This window comes from Carassius gibelio, chromosome B23, assembly GCF_023724105.1.
Source record: "Carassius gibelio isolate Cgi1373 ecotype wild population from Czech Republic chromosome B23, carGib1.2-hapl.c, whole genome shotgun sequence".
In the NCBI taxonomy this organism is placed as follows: domain Eukaryota; kingdom Metazoa; phylum Chordata; class Actinopteri; order Cypriniformes; family Cyprinidae; genus Carassius; species Carassius gibelio.
In genome coordinates, this window is record NC_068418.1 from 10,781,785 (window position 1) to 10,800,984 (window position 19,200).

Consider the following 19,200-nt stretch of genomic DNA (forward strand, 5'->3'; position numbering starts at 1 on the left):
CTGTCTTGTTTGGTTATTTAGTCCTTACCCTAGCCCTTGTTTTCCCCCTCGTGGGTTTTTGTTTTCCCTTTTGTATTTAATAAACCCTTTTGTGTTGTATCCTGTCTGCACTTGAGTTCCTCCCTTGCAAACCCTGACAGAATGAACCGACCAAAAGGGAACTCAGCAGACAGGAGGCAATACTGGATGTTGTCAGCCAGCAAGCGAGATTGTTTTGAGGGCTCTCGCCTTGTGGTGTTCCGGGGGACCAGGGGAGGTCGTTCCGGAGCGAGCGGGCGAGAGGAGGAGCCCCAGAGGTCCCCACCTACCCAGCTGCCAACGGTTCCAGAGGGTCGTATCCTGGCCGTGGCCACTCTGGGGGATCAGGCACATCCCTCACCGAGTCCTGAGGTGCCTCCCACACCCGTCGGTCTCCCCGGGAAGCGAGGGAGACGGTTATCGTGGGAGTCTGCCTCGGAATCGTCGGAGTCAGTCCTGCCAGAGACCGAACTCCCCCAACCCGCCTCTGACCCAGCTGTGGTCTCTGCACCGCGCCCAAGGAGGAAGAGGAGGAAGAGGGGGCCTGCCGGTCCTGTGACCCCGTTTCCTCCCGTGCCAGCAGCGGAGAGCGCTGGCGTGCCCGTGCCAGCAGTGGAGAGCACTGGCGTGCCCGTACCAGCAGCGGTGGGCGTGCCCGTGCCAGCAGCGGAGAGCGCTGGCGTGCCCGTGCCAGCAGCGGAGAGCGCTGGCGTGCCCGTGCCAGCAGCGGTGAGCGCTGGCGTGCCCGACCCAGCAGCGGTGAGCTTGCCCGAGCCAGCAGCGGAGAGCGCTGGCGTGCCCGAGCCAGCAGCAGTGAGCGTGCCCGAGCCAGCAGCAGTGAGCGTGTCCGAGTCAGCAGCGGTGAGCGCTAGCGTGCCCGAGCCGGGAAAGAAAGCTGTATGCAAGTCGGCAGTCGTGAGAGCGGAGGAGAGAGCCGCGGCCGACTCTGCAGCAAAGACTCTTGTACAGTCGGTTTCATCTCATAAGGAGATGCCAATTGTCCTAGCTGCAAAAGCATTTTCTGATTATTTGTCCCGTCTTGTCCAAATTTTAGAAATCCCCGTCAGTCCTGTCTTGTCCCCTGACCCTGTCCCCAGAAGTCCCAAATGTCCAGCCGTTGTCTCCCCGTGTCCTGTTGATGTGGCCCCGTGTCCCGTTAATGTCCCCCCGTGTCCCGTTAATGTCCCCCCGTGTCCAGTAGATGTGGTCCCCCCGTGTCCAGTAGATGTGGTCCCCCCGTGTCCAGTAGATGTGGTCCCCCCGTGTCCAGCCGTTGTCTCCCCGTGTCCAGCCGTTGTCTCCCCGTGTCCAGCCGTTGTCTCCCCGTGTCCTGTTGATGTGGCCCCGTGTCCTGTGGTCCCCCCGTGTCCAGTAGATGTCGTCTCCCCGCGTCCCGTAAGTGTTGTCCCGCGTCCCTTGTCTGGTCCTGTCATGTCCCCTGTCAGTTGTCCCGAGACCCCTCCCCGTCCCTCACCACCCAGACCTGCCCGTACCCCCCGTCGTCAGCCTTCGTCCTGTCCTCCTAGGATTCCTACCCCTCCCACCCGCCCTGGTCTGTCCCCCATGAACTTTGTGGTCCCGCCCCCTCCCCTTCCCTGTTTGTTTTTTTTTATTTGTCACCCCAACCCTGCCGTTGTGTACTCATGTTTGCCTTTGTTGTTATTTGTCATGTCCTGTTGGTTTGTGTCTGTGTCCCAGTCTGTCATGTCAGTCGTGTCCCGTGTTTGATGTTCCCTTGAGGAGCGTCTGGAAGCCGCTCCTTAAGGGAGGGGTTCTGTCATGATTCTGCCCTCGTGTCCTTGATTTTTTCCTAGTCTTGAGGCAGGATCATGACAGACCCATGTTTTGTGTACAAGCGCATGGCCTTGTCTTTGGGCCATGTGCTTGTGTTGTCTCGTTCCCTTGCCCCGCCCCCCTTGTTAACCTAGTCGTGTCTTGATTGTCCTATCTGTAACACCTGTCGTGTCTTGATTAGTACCCCTATTTAGATCTCCTAGTGTGCTCTGTCTTGCGTCGGTTCATTGTGTTACTTATGTGCTTCTCAGATGTGTTCCACACTGGTGACTGTGATTGTATCCTGTATACCGTGAGTGTTTGTTTATAGTTAGTGTTTAGTGTCTTTATCTGGTCAGCCCTGTCTTGTTTGGTTATTTAGTCCTTACCCTAGCCCTTGTTTTCCCCCTCGTGGGTTTTTGTTTTCCCTTTTGTATTTAATAAACCCTTTTGTGTTGTATCCTGTCTGCACTTGAGTTCCTCCCTTGCAAACCCTGACACCTTCCCTCTGTGGCTCTTGTGGTGTATTCACAACTATGTCTCTATCAACTTTAACTTAATCTTTTCTTATTGAGAGTGTAACGATGTTATAAAGCTCAGAGTTTAAAAAGAGAAATCTGACTGTATTTATAAATATACTGTATATCACAAGTGCTCCACAGAAAGCATGCTCTTGTTCAGTGAAGTATTGTATATGTGGTCAACCTGGTTGTTGTTGTTGGAGCATTTGTTGCTATCAGGCCATATCTTGATTATTAGCGGAATACAGTAACAGACCCTGATGCACAGAATCAGGTTTACAGCAACAGGACGGGTTTTGGATGTGCTGGAGGGGCTTTCAATTAAGCTGTGCAGTCATTTTGAAAATGAATTGTGTTGTGTCATAGAAGGTTTTGGAGGCTTTGATACAATGTGTCCTCCAAAAATATTGGACTAGTATGTCACAGTTTTATGGCTCCGCTTCCTACAGAATCCTTTCTTAGGATGCTTTCACATCTCTAGTTTGGTTCATTTGGTCCGAACCAAGGGCAAACAAGTATACATTGTAGCATTTTTCAGCTTTTTTGGTTCCTTTTCACACCACACTGATTGCTTTGGTCCGAACCAGTTGAAACAAACCAAAATGCAGTCACATGACAACATCTACATCACTCATTGGCCATGACGTATTTCCTAAACTGCTTTTCGATTGGTCAGAATTTACGTGCGGGAAAATTCCAACATAAGAGGAAAAGCCAGCAAACAACTATGGAGAGACGACTGCGCAGGCTGGTTTTGTCCCTGGTCATAATCTAGTACATTGTTTGTATACACCACAATATGCAAACAATACATTTCTATAATGAAGCGCCGATGCGGCTTGAAAACAACTTTTTAATGCACTGCAAACGGCGAGCGGGCATCGCTCGTAACTTCAAGCGCAGGTGTGCATTAATTCTTCTTAACTCTGACATGCTCATGGTCATCTGACCAAGTTTCTATGAGGCTCCGCACCTCCTCACTACTACAAGTTTGTCCACGAGCTGCCATGCTAAAGTGCAAACTGTCAACAAACACTTCCTCATCCCATAATGCACAACGCAGCTGACTACGGCAGCTGGTTTAGTCCAAAAATGATCAGTACTTTTTGCAGTTGGGTCTGTTCGAGTTCGGATCACGTTCTCACCACAAACTAACCGCTCCAGAGTTCGTTTGAAAGCGCACTGAAACCACCTCTTCAAGCAGATCTCGGTATGCTTGTTTGGTCCACCTTTGGTGCGCACCCGAGTGCAATTGCTGCTTTCACACCTGCCCAAACGAGCCGCACCAAACGAGGAAACAAACTCTGGTACAATTCAATCGAACTAAATGAGGCCGGTGTGAAAGCAGCCTTATTTCCATGAATAAGAATTCACTGAGAATATAGGCCACAGCTCTTAAAGGGATAGTACACCTTCTAGTAAAATGATGCATCTGTCAACATTTACTCACCCTCGTGTTGATCCAAATTTGTGATATTCTTTCCCAAAAGCACAAAAGAAGATATTTTGAGTATTTTTACTGATTGCTCTTCCCCGCTGAGGCTTTCAAGCTTCAAACAGGATGCACCATGAAAGTGGTCTGTACAACATGTGTGCTGAATTTCAGGTCTTCTGAAGCCATATGATAGCTTTGAGTGAGGAACAGATTGAAATTTGAGTCATTCTTCACCTCCTGCGAGCTGTTTACGGCTGTGACGGGAGTCTGTGAGCTGAACTCGAGGACCATTTTGATTTGTGAATGAATCATTCAAACTGGTTTTGTGAACTAGATTGATATAACGATATTACAATAATATTTGAACTCACCAAAATGTTACATGAACTGTCTGAAAATTACAAATCCTGTACCCCAATTGGGACATCCATAACAACAACAAAAAATACTCTTTAGTTTTAATTAATAGAGAAATTATTTAAAAAGCGATCATCAGTCATCTGATGACAGCTCATAATTGGCTTGTGCAATGATGTAAGCAATGACAACTTTTGTGCTCTCTAAGAATTAGAGTCTAGAGTCTCTTCTGTACACACACACACACACACACACACACACACACACACACACACACACACACACACACATATATATATATATATATATATATATATATGTATTAAATACTTTCACTAGTTACATCATCAATATTGTATTTCATTAATTCGTATTCTGTAGAAAAAATCATTGGTCAGAATTGTCATTTTGAGTTGAACTAGCCCTTTAAAAGTAATATATAACTGAATAGAGATGTATTTCAGTCAGGTTGAGGAGAGGATAAAAAATAGAAAGACACTGTACTGTAAAGTATGACTTTAATGTACACAATGTAAATGTCAGATGAGAGCACCATAGATCCCATCTTCTGAACAAATGTCACACTTAAATGTGAAGATTCCTGTAAATTTGCCGCTTTGATAACATCTTAAGCAGAAATTGAGTGATGCGAGCATAGCACTTGATTAGAAGCCACACACCTGGTGTGATCTCACCACATATGGTCCGTGTTTCTGCACTCTTAATGCATGCGTGTTACTGCGCAGCTTCTGTCACCTGCAGAATATTTACCCACAGACTGCTTTTTAAACATTCTTAAAGGGAAAGTTCACACAAAATGGAAAGTCTGCCACCACTTACTCACCCTCATGAGTTTCCACTACAGAAAACAAAAGAAGATCATTTGAAGGATGTTTGTAAACACACCGTTTTGGTTGACTTCTATTGTATGCACAAAAAGCCACTGTGATATTTTATGAAAAAATCTTCTGTTCCATAGCAAAAGATGACAGAATTTTTATGTTCAGATGAAATAAGCCTTTACCAAGTAGAATTTTCACTAACAATTCTGGTGTGCAATTCTCCCTATTAACTAATTACTTAATAACATGCGTATTACTAGCATATTGGCTGTTTATTAGTACTAATAGGCACATTTTAATCTGACACAATACCTATAAACATTACAACTACCTTATAACTATTAATAAGCAGCATATTAAAAGTTAACTGAGGGGAAACTCTTAGTTAAGAGTGAATATGTGTTCCCTATTATAAAGTGTTATCGAATTTTCTTTTGTTAAGGTCAAATAAGCTGACTTTAAAGCTGAAGTGTGTCATTTTTTTTATTTTTACTGTAGGCATAACATAAAAGAATTGCAAAAATTATTAATTGAAAACAGGTTTCTTTTTTTCTTTTTTTGCAATCATCTATTCTTCTCTATTGTGATGTATGAAACAGCTTTTTGAATGAGATAAAAATGGGGCTTGATTTTCTCCGTTGGGAACTGATTGGATCGTTGTCATCCTCTTAATGGTGCACTTGTCATCAGAGAAGAGAGGAGGACAGGAAGTTTTTGATTAAATGTTATGGAAAAATTGTAAAAAAAATAATAATGAATACCAAGACAAATCATTCATAATAAACCCTGTAATTTTCCATAACAATAAGAATAGTCAGTCTTGAATTCATGGTGACTTTAAACCCATCAGCCTTTACAGTTCGAACAAATTAGTCAGGCATTGTTCCCGCCGCTAAACTGAGTCGGTGTCACTGTCTCTGGCTGCTTAGGATACTCAAACAAACAGATCAGTGGTTTAATAGCGCCACAAAGCCATAACGTTTACGTCTTTTGAAGGAATAAACCAACATATGGCTTACATATAATTGTCTCTCCTTAGTAAAAGAACAGGTAAAGTTCTGCTCTTTATTGGGTGAACTATTCGGTAAAAGTATTTTAATATTGAAAAAAATGACACACTTCAGGTTTAACTGTGCATTAACATACAGCCATGTAATTGCATTCTGTTGTTTGCTCTCAGAGTGTGTGGATTATAAGTCTTTCAATGGGCCGAAGTGGCGAATGGAGCCCAGCGATCTGACAGTGGGCTCACTGGAGGAAGAGGCTACACTGGCCTGTGATGCAAAGGGCATTCCTTCCCCTCAGTACAGGTACGTTTGCATTTTCTGCTTATTCTTCTCTCTCTTTAATCTACTGAGCTTCTCAGTGCCTTCACAGGAGCTTACAAATAGTGTATGTTTGCTGTTAGCAATATTGCTAACAATTCTAATCTCTAATACATTTAAAACTACACAACATGTAATATATTCAGTTTTTTTAATTAATTACCATTTGGAACGGTCTTCGAATCTGAAGCGTGCTTGTGACGCCTTAATGCTGCCTATCTAGGCAGCTCACAAAGTTTTGAGACATTTTTTTTCCTCTCAGTAATTTGAAAGATTCTGCAACACCATTCATGCATGATGTTATGTTTATTCATGCAGTATTGTGATATTATTAGAATTTAATGTTCAAGATGTACAGAATCCACAACTTTAACTCCCTCGCAATGGTGAGAGTTGCCCGTGACAACAAAATGATCTGGAACAGTCCATTTATTTTTGCTGTTCGGATCGGATATACGCCGGGGCACAGCGTGTCACATTTTGACATCTGCATTATCTGATGGTAATGGTTAGTCAGGAATGTTCCTGTAATTTAATGGATTATGGATTTCACATCTCGAGGCTGTACCTCGTAGTGTCTTCCTGGGCTCCATCTCAGCTGAAGACTCATAAAAGTGCAATATTTATACCGGCTTCATGCTGGCAAGGCTCAGTGAATGCATTGACACATGCACATCAATTAAACATGTGGCACATGTTATATGCCATGCATCATTCAATTTAAATCAAGCTACATCGCTCAAAAATGCAATATGTACATCTTTTATTCAAAAGTGTGTTTTAAATACTGGGTTGAAACATGCTTACTGTTTGCAGTCTGTTTCAAGAAGTCTGAAAATAGCTGATCAGAAATGTTTTTCGCATAGAGAATTTATTATGCCCTTCTCAACACTGACAGTGTTTTTGAGGTCACCAGGTTGCTGTACTGTTCTTCACTAGTAGGCTTTTTCAGCCTCTTCAAAACCAGACAGGATGCAATTGTTGTTCTGTCCGTACCAGACACGACACGGCTACAGGATGCAACAAAATCAATCACTAATCAGAGCCAGTCAGAAGAGAGTGTGGGTGGACTCTCTGCCAGGGCACCACTGTCCCACACACAACTGAATGGAAGTCAATTATTAAATTAAATAATCATTCAAAACACAGTGAGTGATAAAATATTTCCTAAAATTGTCTTCATTTGCTTTCAAGATATCTGGTAAATTATGATTTGCTAAGTTTTTTTATGGCTATTAAATTCATGCACAATGATATTCAAGCTAAAATGACATTATTTTAATGTTACATAAAATCCAATCAGCTGTCATGCCGTGATGTTGCAGAAATAGAAAGCATGCCAGAAACTGAATCTCCTGGTGCTTTTCACGTATAGCCAACTTGGCTGATTAGGATTTTTAACACGTCTTGTGGTGTCAAGTGTCCAATTAGGACTTGGTGTTAATAATGTTGGTGATCTGTGTAAAATCTCACAAATTAGAAGTATTGTTGGAGAATTTTTTTTTTTTTTTTTAATGATTTAGTAACTTTTACAGCTTAAATAATTATTAAAAGCTTTTTTTTTGTCCCCAAAAAAATAGCATTTACTTTCCTTTTGCTTTATTCCTTTAAACGTAAGGATATGGAATTGTTAAGAGGAATAAAAATAGTAAAAGTGTTTACTATAAACATCCTGATCACATGATCTCCATGGTCTTTGCTCCTATTGCTCACTATACATTTGCATAAAGTGAAACATCTTAGCTTTTTTGAATTGCAGCCAATCACTTACAGTATGTCTCCAGAAAACAGCAACTCTCATTGAAATCCATTGACCTCGTCTCTTTTTCTCACTGCAGATTGAGTGTAGTGCAGTGTATGGCATGGCCTACAGCAATTTATTTGGACTTAGACCCTGTTTACACCTTGCGTTACGGTACAGTACAATACAGTTGTAAATGGAGTCTGAAACATTGTGAGCTTGTCCACATTCAACCATTTCTTGGTTGACTGTATTGCTTTCATAAACATTAATGCGGTCAAATGCATTTGAACAGGCACTAAAGAGTGCTGCCTTTATGCCTACTGATCTAATTCTTAAACATTATGGGATGCGTTGTTGAAGCATGCTAGCCAGATGGGATTTAAACTTAGCCAGCTGAAATTTTAAGTTCGGTTTGAAATGTTAAACGCATACCCGGGCTCATTGGAAATATGTTCCTCTACCTACATTACTGCGGAATTCAGAACTCTTGCCTATACTTCATACAAATCACAGCACTTTCCAGTTTAAATGAATCATTTTTATACAAAGTATGATTTAAAGGAGTTTCAACTAAAAAAGCCATCATTTCACACAATTCCTTGCGCAATATATTGACTTCAAAATGATTTGAACATGCTGCGAGATTAAAAAACCAATACATTTATATCACTTTTGCCTTCAATAACACTATAGTTGGGTTTGCTATAGGGTATGTGTGGTTTTCCAACACGATAGAGCATTAAACCTTTAGCGAAACTCCTAGCACTTTTGAATTCTGAACCGCCATAATTAACTGAAGCAACGTAATTAACGTAAAACACAGCAATACATTCCTGTACCAATGTAAAAAAAAACATGGGCACAGTCACATATTGGATGCACATTTTAGCGCACTCACTTGATATTTCACTTTGAAGCATTTAGGTACAAATATCGGGGTTGCAGAAACATCGCCACAAACATGCATTTCCAATGAGCCTGGGTTGCACAATGTTTTCTTACCATTCCTGATTTCCTGGAATAGTTTGGGATCTATGGTGAAAGGGAATGTGTCCCCCGTGTATACACGTCATCCAGTCTACCAAAAGGCATTCTGATACCAAGTGTAAACAGGAAGTTAGACACAGACACTCTAAAGACATAAATCTTTAATCGCCATCCAGAGTGCTTGCTGTGCTCATCTCAGTTAAGGAGCAGATTTCCTCCCCCGATTGAAATGCATGGGTGATGTTTAGCCTTACTGTACTTTTTACAGGCCTGTGCGTTCCTCATTTTCTTCTAATCATCTTTTTGCTCTTTCTCTTGCTGTGCCACACGTCATGCAGAGCGGTGCCTGAGCTTTAACCTGCATACCTCTCTTGATGTGCAAATAGGGCTGAAGCGCTTCTTCTCTGGCTCCTTCCTGCTATTGAGCAGGAAGCTGAGTTGTCAGCTCTCTAGAATAAATTGCCAGGCTACGACTGTGAGGTTCATAAAAACTGAAGGTAGATGCACTTTTAAATTACTCTTGCACTATCTCACCGGCCGGTTCTTGAACAGTGCATCACTTGCCACCCTCACTGTCAAAATATGATTTTTACCACCCAAGTTTCCTGACACCCAGGCAAAAAAATATTGACGAAGCAACTCCAAAGAATAAAGATTTGACAAACTTTATCAAATCCCAGCACTTACTGGCAGCATGAGATATCAACGATGAATTGCTAAAAGACTTGATTTAATCCGTATAAATCTTTTGTGTAGTGTGATTGCAGACAAAAATTATCTTTTTGAACTGAGTCAGTCTGCAGAGTTTAAATGAAGTGTATGCTAAAATGATCTGTGTAAACTACAAGGTAATTGCTTAAAATAATACATCAAACCCTGAATTCAAAATATCCAGTCTTTTAAAGTTATATTAGAAATCCCAAACTCCTGTCCTGCTGCAGCTTGCATGAGAGATGAGTTTCTTTAATAGATGCATGTTTCCTCAGTGAATACAAATACAGCTAAATGCTACAATATAGACCAGATGATGCTTTTGACTTCAAGCATGAACATCAAAAGTCCTTGTGGCTTATTACATTTTGTTAATAATAGGGCTAGGTGGTATAGCTTACAAAATATATATATTGCATCGTTTTAACAGTCTTCATGATGTAATTGGATTAGAGCCATAATTTCAGCCAAACAGAGTCAGTGTCATTTTTTTTTGCTTTTCACACCATTTTGTGAAATGGTTTGTGGCAGTAATGTTTTAAATGAAGAAGAAGCATTTTTATATGTTGAGCAGAATTTTTTTAATTGTTTGTTCGCGCTTGTGATGATCGGCAATGGTGCTGGAATATTTTGCTGGTTGCTCCTTGTGCTTCATTGGTGATAGAACGTTTTCACTTGCACACAAGTTATTTAAGGGAAATTGCAAAACTAAATACAAACGAATTTCTGATATGCATCCATTGATAAACGGCTGCAAAGTCAGTTTATAGGTTACAACTTGGATTCCAAATTCATACTTAAAGCTAAAACCAACAAGTGACAGTTTATGTAATCATGCTATATCATCTACTCTACTGTAGGTCAGTTAAGACCCATTCAAGACAACAACAAGTTATTCTCATTTCTGTGAGAATAGGGAAGTCCATATCTGTTCTGTTTTGTGTGTTTTCTTTTTTCCAGTTTGTCTCCTTGGTTACTCTTTAATTTGTTTACACCTGATGTTTATTTCTTTGATTAGTTTGGGCTGTATTTAAACCCCATGATTTGTTCAGTTCTTGGTCTGTTCTCATCGATGCTTTGCTGGTATTTCTGTAGATATTTTGGAGGAAATTCGCCTGGAATGTTTTGTTTCTTTTTAATAAAAGTCCTAGTAACACTTTAGTTTAAGGGCCAGTTCTCACTTTTAACTAGTTGATTATTAGAATGAATATGCTAGCTTATTAGCGGTTTATTAGTACATATAAAGCACTTATTCTGCATGACAGGGTTCTACATACCTAATCCTACCCAATACCTAAACTTAACAACTACCTTACTAACTATTAACTATGAGCAGTTATTAGGATTTTATTGAGGCAAACGCTGTAGTTAATATTTAATTAACAGGACCTCAAAATAAAGTGTGAACAAAGTACATCTGCACAGAAATCCATCCAACCACTGCATGGCAGCATCATAGCGATACATTGTTAAGATCTTAAAAATATCTTTCAGAACCCCTGAATAAAAATAAATAAATAAATAAAAAACATTGACAGCCAATCAGAATCAAACTGACTTTCAAGCATTCAATGCTGCAGACAACATAACAGCTGCATGCGTTTATATTAAATAGAAAGTTACTGTATCATCCATTGGTGTGGATGCTCATATAGTTATTGTTAGGGCAGTATAATTACATACTTTTTGAAAATTATATGAAGTCGTTTTCTCTGTCTATTTCTGTCAAGTCTCTAGCAAGAAGTGTTGATGTTCTTAAAGTGACAGCACCCTAATATACCTGTTTCCGCCGGTGTCATTAATATTAATCAAACAACAAAACAGAAAATCACTCATTGCTCTTGACTGAATATTTTATTTATTTATTAAGAATCATTATATTTCATACAGTGAAGACTATGCAGTGTTTTAATTTTATGCTTCATTTTTTTTAATTTCTGTAATATTCTATATGTTGAACCTACTGAATCTGAAAAACCTTGTATCTTAGTTCTATTATATTTGTCCGATTATCTTTAATTTGCTACTTTGTTCTAGTTTTTAATAACAAAAATACATAACTATTTTGGGATATACAGTAGATCCTCATTGTAAAATACATTTATCTTGTCATGAAATAAGATTTTTGGTCAAATCAGCCTATTGTTACAGTTATTTTTATTTGTGTGAATGTGTCTTTAGTCTGATTTTACCAAAGCTGGACTATTTGAGTTGGACTAAATTGTTCACGTGAATTTTAAAAAGACAAAATGTTTTAGTTTGACTGAAATCAAATGAAAAAGTATGTAGAAAAGTGACGTAATCAATATAAAAAAACAATAATAATACATTTCTGTTATATGCGCTAATATAAAACTATAATACACAACAGTATGAAGTATATACATTGATTTTACTAGAATATTTAAATTAATATGAGAAAAAAACACTATGAACACTTATTTAATTTTTGGGGGGTGATTAATAAAAAAAAATTAATCAGTTTTTTAAATTAAGTTTAAATCAGAAAGTGTATTAAGACGTCTGTCTGAAAACTCTCCCACTCACAAATCGCAAGACAAGAAATTTTAAAAAGTTAGCACAGGCAAATTACTTAATTTAATAGCATTATGAATATATTGTGAATATTTAATATAGTACCTAGCCCAAGCAAATGCAGTTCATTTTCATGTGTTCTTGTTTCAGTTTTTCTTAGAAACTGTTTTGAAGCATTGAGAGTGTCTAGCCTGCATTGCTGGCCCACGTGTGTGTGTGTGTGTGTGTGTGTGTGTGTGTGTAGAAGCAGAGATTGCTCTCCTGGAACATAAGCTGGCCGCCACAGCCAGAGTCTGGTCTCCAGGGCGGTTCACAGGTGTTGAAGGTCTGAGCACCATGAGGAGAGCAGAGAGATGAGCAGATGAGCCTGGTGCTTTGGGTCCCACACCAGCAGTCATATCAATGATGCCGGCCCCCCTCATACAAAATTGATATGAACAGCAGGGTCGACTCCAGTTCAGTCTTAGCCACACTGGAGACTCGGCACTTTCCAGAAAAGCCCTGAGGCGAACGCAACCCCACTTCACACCTCCCTTCACTCGATCTCCGTTTTCTCCTGCTATCACAGCCTGTGCGGATGTGTCACCTCTTTGCTGCTGTGTGTCAAGTGCCCTTGATCGGATCTCACTTGCCTTACTATTTTTACTCAACAGAAAACCGCTTATTGTCGTCGAACGCCTCTTATTTGCATTGCTCGCGAAAGACCTCACATTAGAAGCAGCTGACGATTTGAGCAGAGCGAGAAAGCTATTACATTCTGAGATGTCAAGAGCGTTTTGTTCTTGGCCCTTACCCTGATCCCTGCTATGTTCATGACATATACAGCTGCTCTCAGAGATAAACATGCTGAGAAGAAAAGAGAATAAATATACATGGGTGAAAACCTTAAGAAGCTGTGACTGGAACCAATGCATTGAGTCAAGTGATATTCCATCATATTTGCTCATTTATGGATGTATGGTTAACCTGTTGTGCCATTCACTAAAGGCACACTTGACAGCTGATGTGCATTCTTAAGAATACATTTGTGAATTTCACAGCGTGGGTGGAGAAAAACAGATCATGGCCTTCCTTGTCGGTAAACTGTGATTTTTGTTCCTATAAAAAAAAAACAATAAAAAAAAAAAAAACATTCGGAACACAAAACCAATTTTGTCAAACTGAAAAAGCCTGATTTTTTAAAAATGAACTACATGACCAATTAGCTTTTTCATCTGTATGTTAATTGTAGTTGATTTTTTCTGCCTCAGTATGGAAGTGAAGTTGAGAAATAATGTAAATGAGTAACATTAATACATCATGTGTTATTCAACGTTGAGAAAACGTCATAGTAGAGTTAGTAAAAGTACTACAATAGCAGGAAGGAGAGTCAGGTTGTTGATGCCATTCTCGCTCTGTCTGCACAGTGTACGTGAACGCGCTGATGATGTATCCTGTCTGCGCGAAAACTGGGCGAATACTTATGTTGACAGGCACGCAGGAAAGTTAATAAAAATGCTGAGAACGAGCATTTCAGTTGGACGAATATTTCTTGGTCCTACGCCTTCCACAGAATATATATAAATACACATAAATACATTTAGACCACTTAACTAATTAATGCTATTGAGATGTGAAAAGACTTTTAAGCAGTATAAAAAAAAGATTTCTAAAGATAATCACCTGTTGTACCTTTAAACTATCAAATATGTTATCAGTTAAAAATTGAGCAAAACAAATTTTGAAAAATTCAATTCTCACTAAAACGTTCTAAAACCTCTCACTATTAACTACAACTTTGCTTAAAACTCTGCTTATTGCTGCTTATTGATAGTTAGTAAGGTATTTATTAAGTTTAGGTATGAGGTAGGATTAAGGAATTTAAAATTTATAAGTGCAAATAAACAGCCAATATGCTAAAATTAAGTTAATATTGACAATTGGTCAATGTTGACAAAAATCCTTAATCCTAGTCCGGTAAATTGCGAACACGTGGAAAAGTCATAAAGCCTTTGTTTATTGTTGTAGAAAATAGGAGGCCTTGATCACAGCTCTATAAGATTGTTTTTGCATTTACACCTCCATTAGCTTATTTGCATCCACTGCTCACGCTAGTAAATTATCACTCAGCATCTGTTCCTGGGGTGTGCAGACACACAGCTGAACTATAGGAGTTCAGCCCAGCTGACGCCCTGTCAGAGTGAATGACTAGTGAGGCCTCAGGATCCTTAAATGATCTTGCGCCCTTTGAAAATCTGTCCACATTAGCAGGCTGGCCTCTGAATTGCATGCTAGTAGTTAAGGCCTCAGGTGGGTTCGGGTCTTGGGTCTTAATGATAGGCGTAGATGAGGTGTGAGAAAGTAGAATTGATGGGACTCCGGCGCTAATCATCGCACAATGAAAAGGACAGCAAAAGGAGCTGCTGGAAATCTTTCAGCATAAAAACTCAACATGAATTGCCATTTGCAAATGATTTTACCTGTATAATATGATCCATTTCCAAGTGAAACAGGACGTTCAATGAGAAAAACGTAGCTTTTCTTCACAACATTTCTATAGGCCATCAGAGTGTTCGGGTTTTGAAATATTTCTTATTGAAATGAATCAGGGATGAAGTGTAATAGCAATCTGAATCCGCTTTGTAATAATTCATTGATATTCCACTTGACAGTTTTACATCCAAAACAAAATCAATTTTAAAGGTTATCATGAACAATCACTCACAATCAGCAGTTATCACAACACATTGAGCTGTGTGCACTATCATCTGTCTGTTTGTGTGTCTGTAGGTGGTCTCTGAACGGCACATTGATTAATCTCAGTACCGATTCCCGTCGGCGGCTATCTGGGGGAAATTTGGTCATTAGGAGTCTGGACCGAGCCCAGGATGGAGGAATATACCAGTGCACTGCCTTCAACCCACAGGGAGCAATTCTTAGCAGAAGAGCGAGCCTCCAGTTTGCATGTGAGTCATCGAATGTGTGCTAGCATGCTATATTAGCACTTCAGCCCTCAATGCAGGGTGACAGGTGTTAGAGTGGATGCTGCCAATATTGGACTAGCTTTAAGAAGAGAGAAAATGACTTATCAACACCTTAATGCAACTAATGCAAATTTAGCTCCTACAAGAAAATACGGTGAAAACGAATGGTTGGATTATTATACTATACCTATGACTCAAGCACACATTTAATTTAATTTAGTCTTTCCATTGAAATGTAGAAAATATGAGTGTCTGACTGATTGATTGATTTTATTTTAGTTTATAATTTTTTATGATATAGTTGAACATAATGCAACATTTACTATCAGCCCTCAGCCTTTTTTGGCTTCTCATAGTAAAACGTTTTGGCACCTCTGATATAGACACTGAAAATACATTATTAAAGGAATAGTTCACCCAAAAATGACAATTTTGTAATTAATTACTCATCATCATTTTGTTTCAAACACTTTAGACCCTCGTTCATCTTCAGAACACAAATTAAGATATTTTTGATGAAAGCCGAGAGCTTTCTGACCCTGCATAGACAGCAAGAGTCCTACCACATTCAAGGCCCAAAAAGGTACCAAAACACATAGACAAAATAGTCCATGTGACATCAGCAGTTGAACTGTAAAAAAAATTTTTTATAACTTAATAAAACAATTGTTCTACCTTTCTGGACCTTGAACGTGGTAGGACCCTATATTATATTAAATGCATACAGTATTAACAACTTTTTACAAATCTTTATGGTTTCAAAATATTGGGTCATTATTCATTTGATTTAATTGCATTTAATTAATTGTGGTCATTAAATATGTTAAATTCCATATCATTTATTTAACACATTTAACCAATTTGATTCAAAAGAAGCCTGTGCATATGTGTGTATATATACTGCATGGCATTTACAGTATTATATTAAACTAAAATTCTCACTATGCACTTACCTGCCACAGTTTTATTTATTTTTTATTTTTTTTTTTATAGTAAAACATATGGGCACCTCTGGTATACACACTAAAATCTAACATTATTAACATATTGAATTTTAAATGAATGACTTTAAAAATGTATTAATGTTTATAAATATTCATAAAATGTTTAGTCTGTAAGTTGATTTTGTTGCATTTAATGAATGATAGTTAAATATTTTCAATTCCATTACATTGATTTAACTAATTGGAAATAAATATTTAAGCCTACATGTAATATTATCTTGAAACTAAAATTATTGTCACTGTACATTTACTGTTTATTTTATCCATACACATTTCAGCATATATCGCAAAATGTAAGTTTAATTGTTAAGAGTTTGTTTTGGATCAGACTGATTATACAGACTGTTAGAAGTTTCCTGTGCATGCAATGCATGATCTTCTGCATTATTTTAAAGGTTTGTTCCTGTGTGCAAAAAGTGTGATTTCTGTGCTACTGACATTGCTGAATGCAACCTCAAAAATAATGTTTTCTGGCAACAGATAGCAAACAGCTAATATTCATTATTGAAAGTAATCAACAATGACTTTTCATTTCATTAATTAATCTGGTCTCTGTGCATGGACAACCTCTGCCAGTCACGTCATTTTACAGCAGTGAATAATTCATTTTAATGGATAGAACATCTGAAAAATAGCAGAGGTCACAGTGTGAGCATTGCAGGGAAAATGCACAATCCAAGCTGCCAAAAACATGTTATATTAAGAGCTCTTTAAGCATATATTTTAATATGGCTTGCCTTTTCAAGTGCTTTGACAGATGTATGTGCTGTTTAATGCATTTTCAGACCAGCAAATAGCTTACATTTGCCATGGTTTTACTATTAAACCAACTGTGGTTATACAAATGGTAATCAATGTACACACACAAAAAAAAAAAAACTTTTACTTTTACTTTTACTACAATAAAATCATGGTTATATAACATATATGACATATCAAAGGTTTAAACTGAAAAAAATGCATAATTTTAAGGGAAAAATAAGTTGATTTTAAATTTCATGGCATCAACACATCTCAAAAAAGTTGGGGCAAGGCCATGTTTACCGTATTTTTCAGACTATAAGTCGCACCTGAGTATATGTCGCATCAGTCCAAAAATACATCATGACGAGGAAAAAAACACAAGTCGCACTGAACTATAAGTCGCATTTATTTAGAACCAAGAACCAAGAGAAAACATTAACGTCTACTGCTGCGAGAGGGCGCTCTGTGCTGCTCAGTGTAATCTAAAGGCTTCTTGTCGTATCTTCCTCTTTATAATGCACCAAATGTTTTCTATGGGTGAAGATCTGGACTGCAGGCTGGTCATTTCAGTACCCGTATCCTCCTTCTACACAGCCATGATGTTGTAACTGATGCAGTATGTGGTCTGGCATTGTCATGTTGGAAAATGCAAGGTCTTCCCTGAAAGAGACGACATCTGGAGGAGCATATGTTGTTCTTGAACTTGGATATACCTTTCAGCATTGATGGTGCCTTTCCAGATGTGTAAGCTGCCCATGACATGCACTCATGCAACCCCATACCATCAGAGATGCAGGCTTCTGAACTGAGTGCTGATAAAAACTTGGGTAATCCTTGTCCTCTTTAGTCCGGATGACATGGCATCCCAATTTTCCACTTAGCCACAGTCCTTTTTAAAAACGGCCAGAGAAAACGCCTGCGCTTCTGGTTCATGTTTAGATATGGCTTATTTTTTGACCTATAGAGTTTCAGCCGGCAACGGTGGATTGTGTTCACCAACAATGTTTTCTGGAGCCCATGATGTGATTTCTAAGGCCGTCTAAGGGCCCAAAGATCATGGGCATCCAGTATGGTTTTCCGGCCTTGACCCTTACGCACAGAGATTGTTCCAGATTCTCTGAATCTTTGGATGATATTATGCACTGTAGATATTGATAACTTCAAACTCTTTGCAATTTTTCTCTGATAAACTCCTTTGTGATATTGTTCCACTATTTTTCGCTGCAGCATTGAGGGAATTGGTGATCCTCTGCCCATCTTGACTTCTGAGAGGCTCTTTTTATACCCAATCATGTTGCCAATTGACCTAATACAGCTGAATGTGTTTAATCAATAGATAACACATCTATAGATTGGATGTAAATATTTAATAATTGCATTAAAATTGCAGTGCTTCCTTCTGCAGTAAAGTTTGACTTTTCGGTTAGGATTATTTTGTGTTTGGGTGGCTGTTTTCAGAACAAGTACAGTGCATTGGAGAAAAGTGTCAAATCGATTGATAAAAACTGTAAACCATGGTTGTATTAATAACATTGGTTTTACTTTTAAAACAACTGTGGTTCCCTTTCAGTTGGTCAATCTCGACATCACGTCAGTAATGACCAATCCACTTTGAGTGTAAACTAAATGAGCCAATGCACATTGGCATGCGATGATTTCATCCAGCTGCTGCTGATCGCAGCGCGAGTATAACTGGGCAGCATTGATATCAAAGTGCATCTTGATCAAATCTTGACTAACTTGACTTAAAATAAATAAGGCATGTTCAGAGCTCTCGGAGCTTCAGCTTGCTCTGCTGTATCTTCTGACATTTTTTTTATTTTTTTCATGCCATTCAGACTTGAATTTAAAAACTCAAACCAGGAGTGCTGTCTCTGTGCGAGAAGGCCAGGGGGTCGTTTTACTTTGTGGTACACCATCATATGCAGGAGGTAAGGCATTTATAGTGTTAATTCTTTGGTTTATAGTCTAGTCTAGCATAAATATGCTGTGCACATGTGAAAAATACAGCTTTCTGACTTTTATAAGTGTGATCCATGAGATTTAATGGTGTTTTTTTTAATGGTAAGAGCTTGCATGCTTTGTCTAAAATAATTTTTAGAGGCCATAGAATTAACTTTTTAATGAATGTTGTTGTTTTTCTTTTTCTGCACCTTGTGGCCTCTAAAAATGTTTACAGATTTGAAAGATTTAATGTCTTTCAAGTTTATGTGTGGGTTCTTTTCAAGTTCAATTTGATAT

The 19,200-nt window shown here is 38.9% G+C and overlaps 1 protein-coding gene across 1 annotated transcript in view; it reads left to right on the forward strand.

The window, feature by feature from the left end:
* cntn3a.2 (contactin 3a, tandem duplicate 2) overlaps positions 1–19,200 on the forward strand; it is a 72,363-nt gene that overhangs the window by 11,608 nt on the left and 41,555 nt on the right. Inside the window, exons 3-5 of the mRNA XM_052595100.1 lie at positions 6,127–6,256; positions 15,018–15,193; positions 18,798–18,890. Of these exons, the coding sequence (XP_052451060.1) occupies positions 6,127–6,256; positions 15,018–15,193; positions 18,798–18,890 (399 nt within the window). The remainder of the gene's footprint in view (positions 1–6,126; positions 6,257–15,017; positions 15,194–18,797; positions 18,891–19,200) is intronic.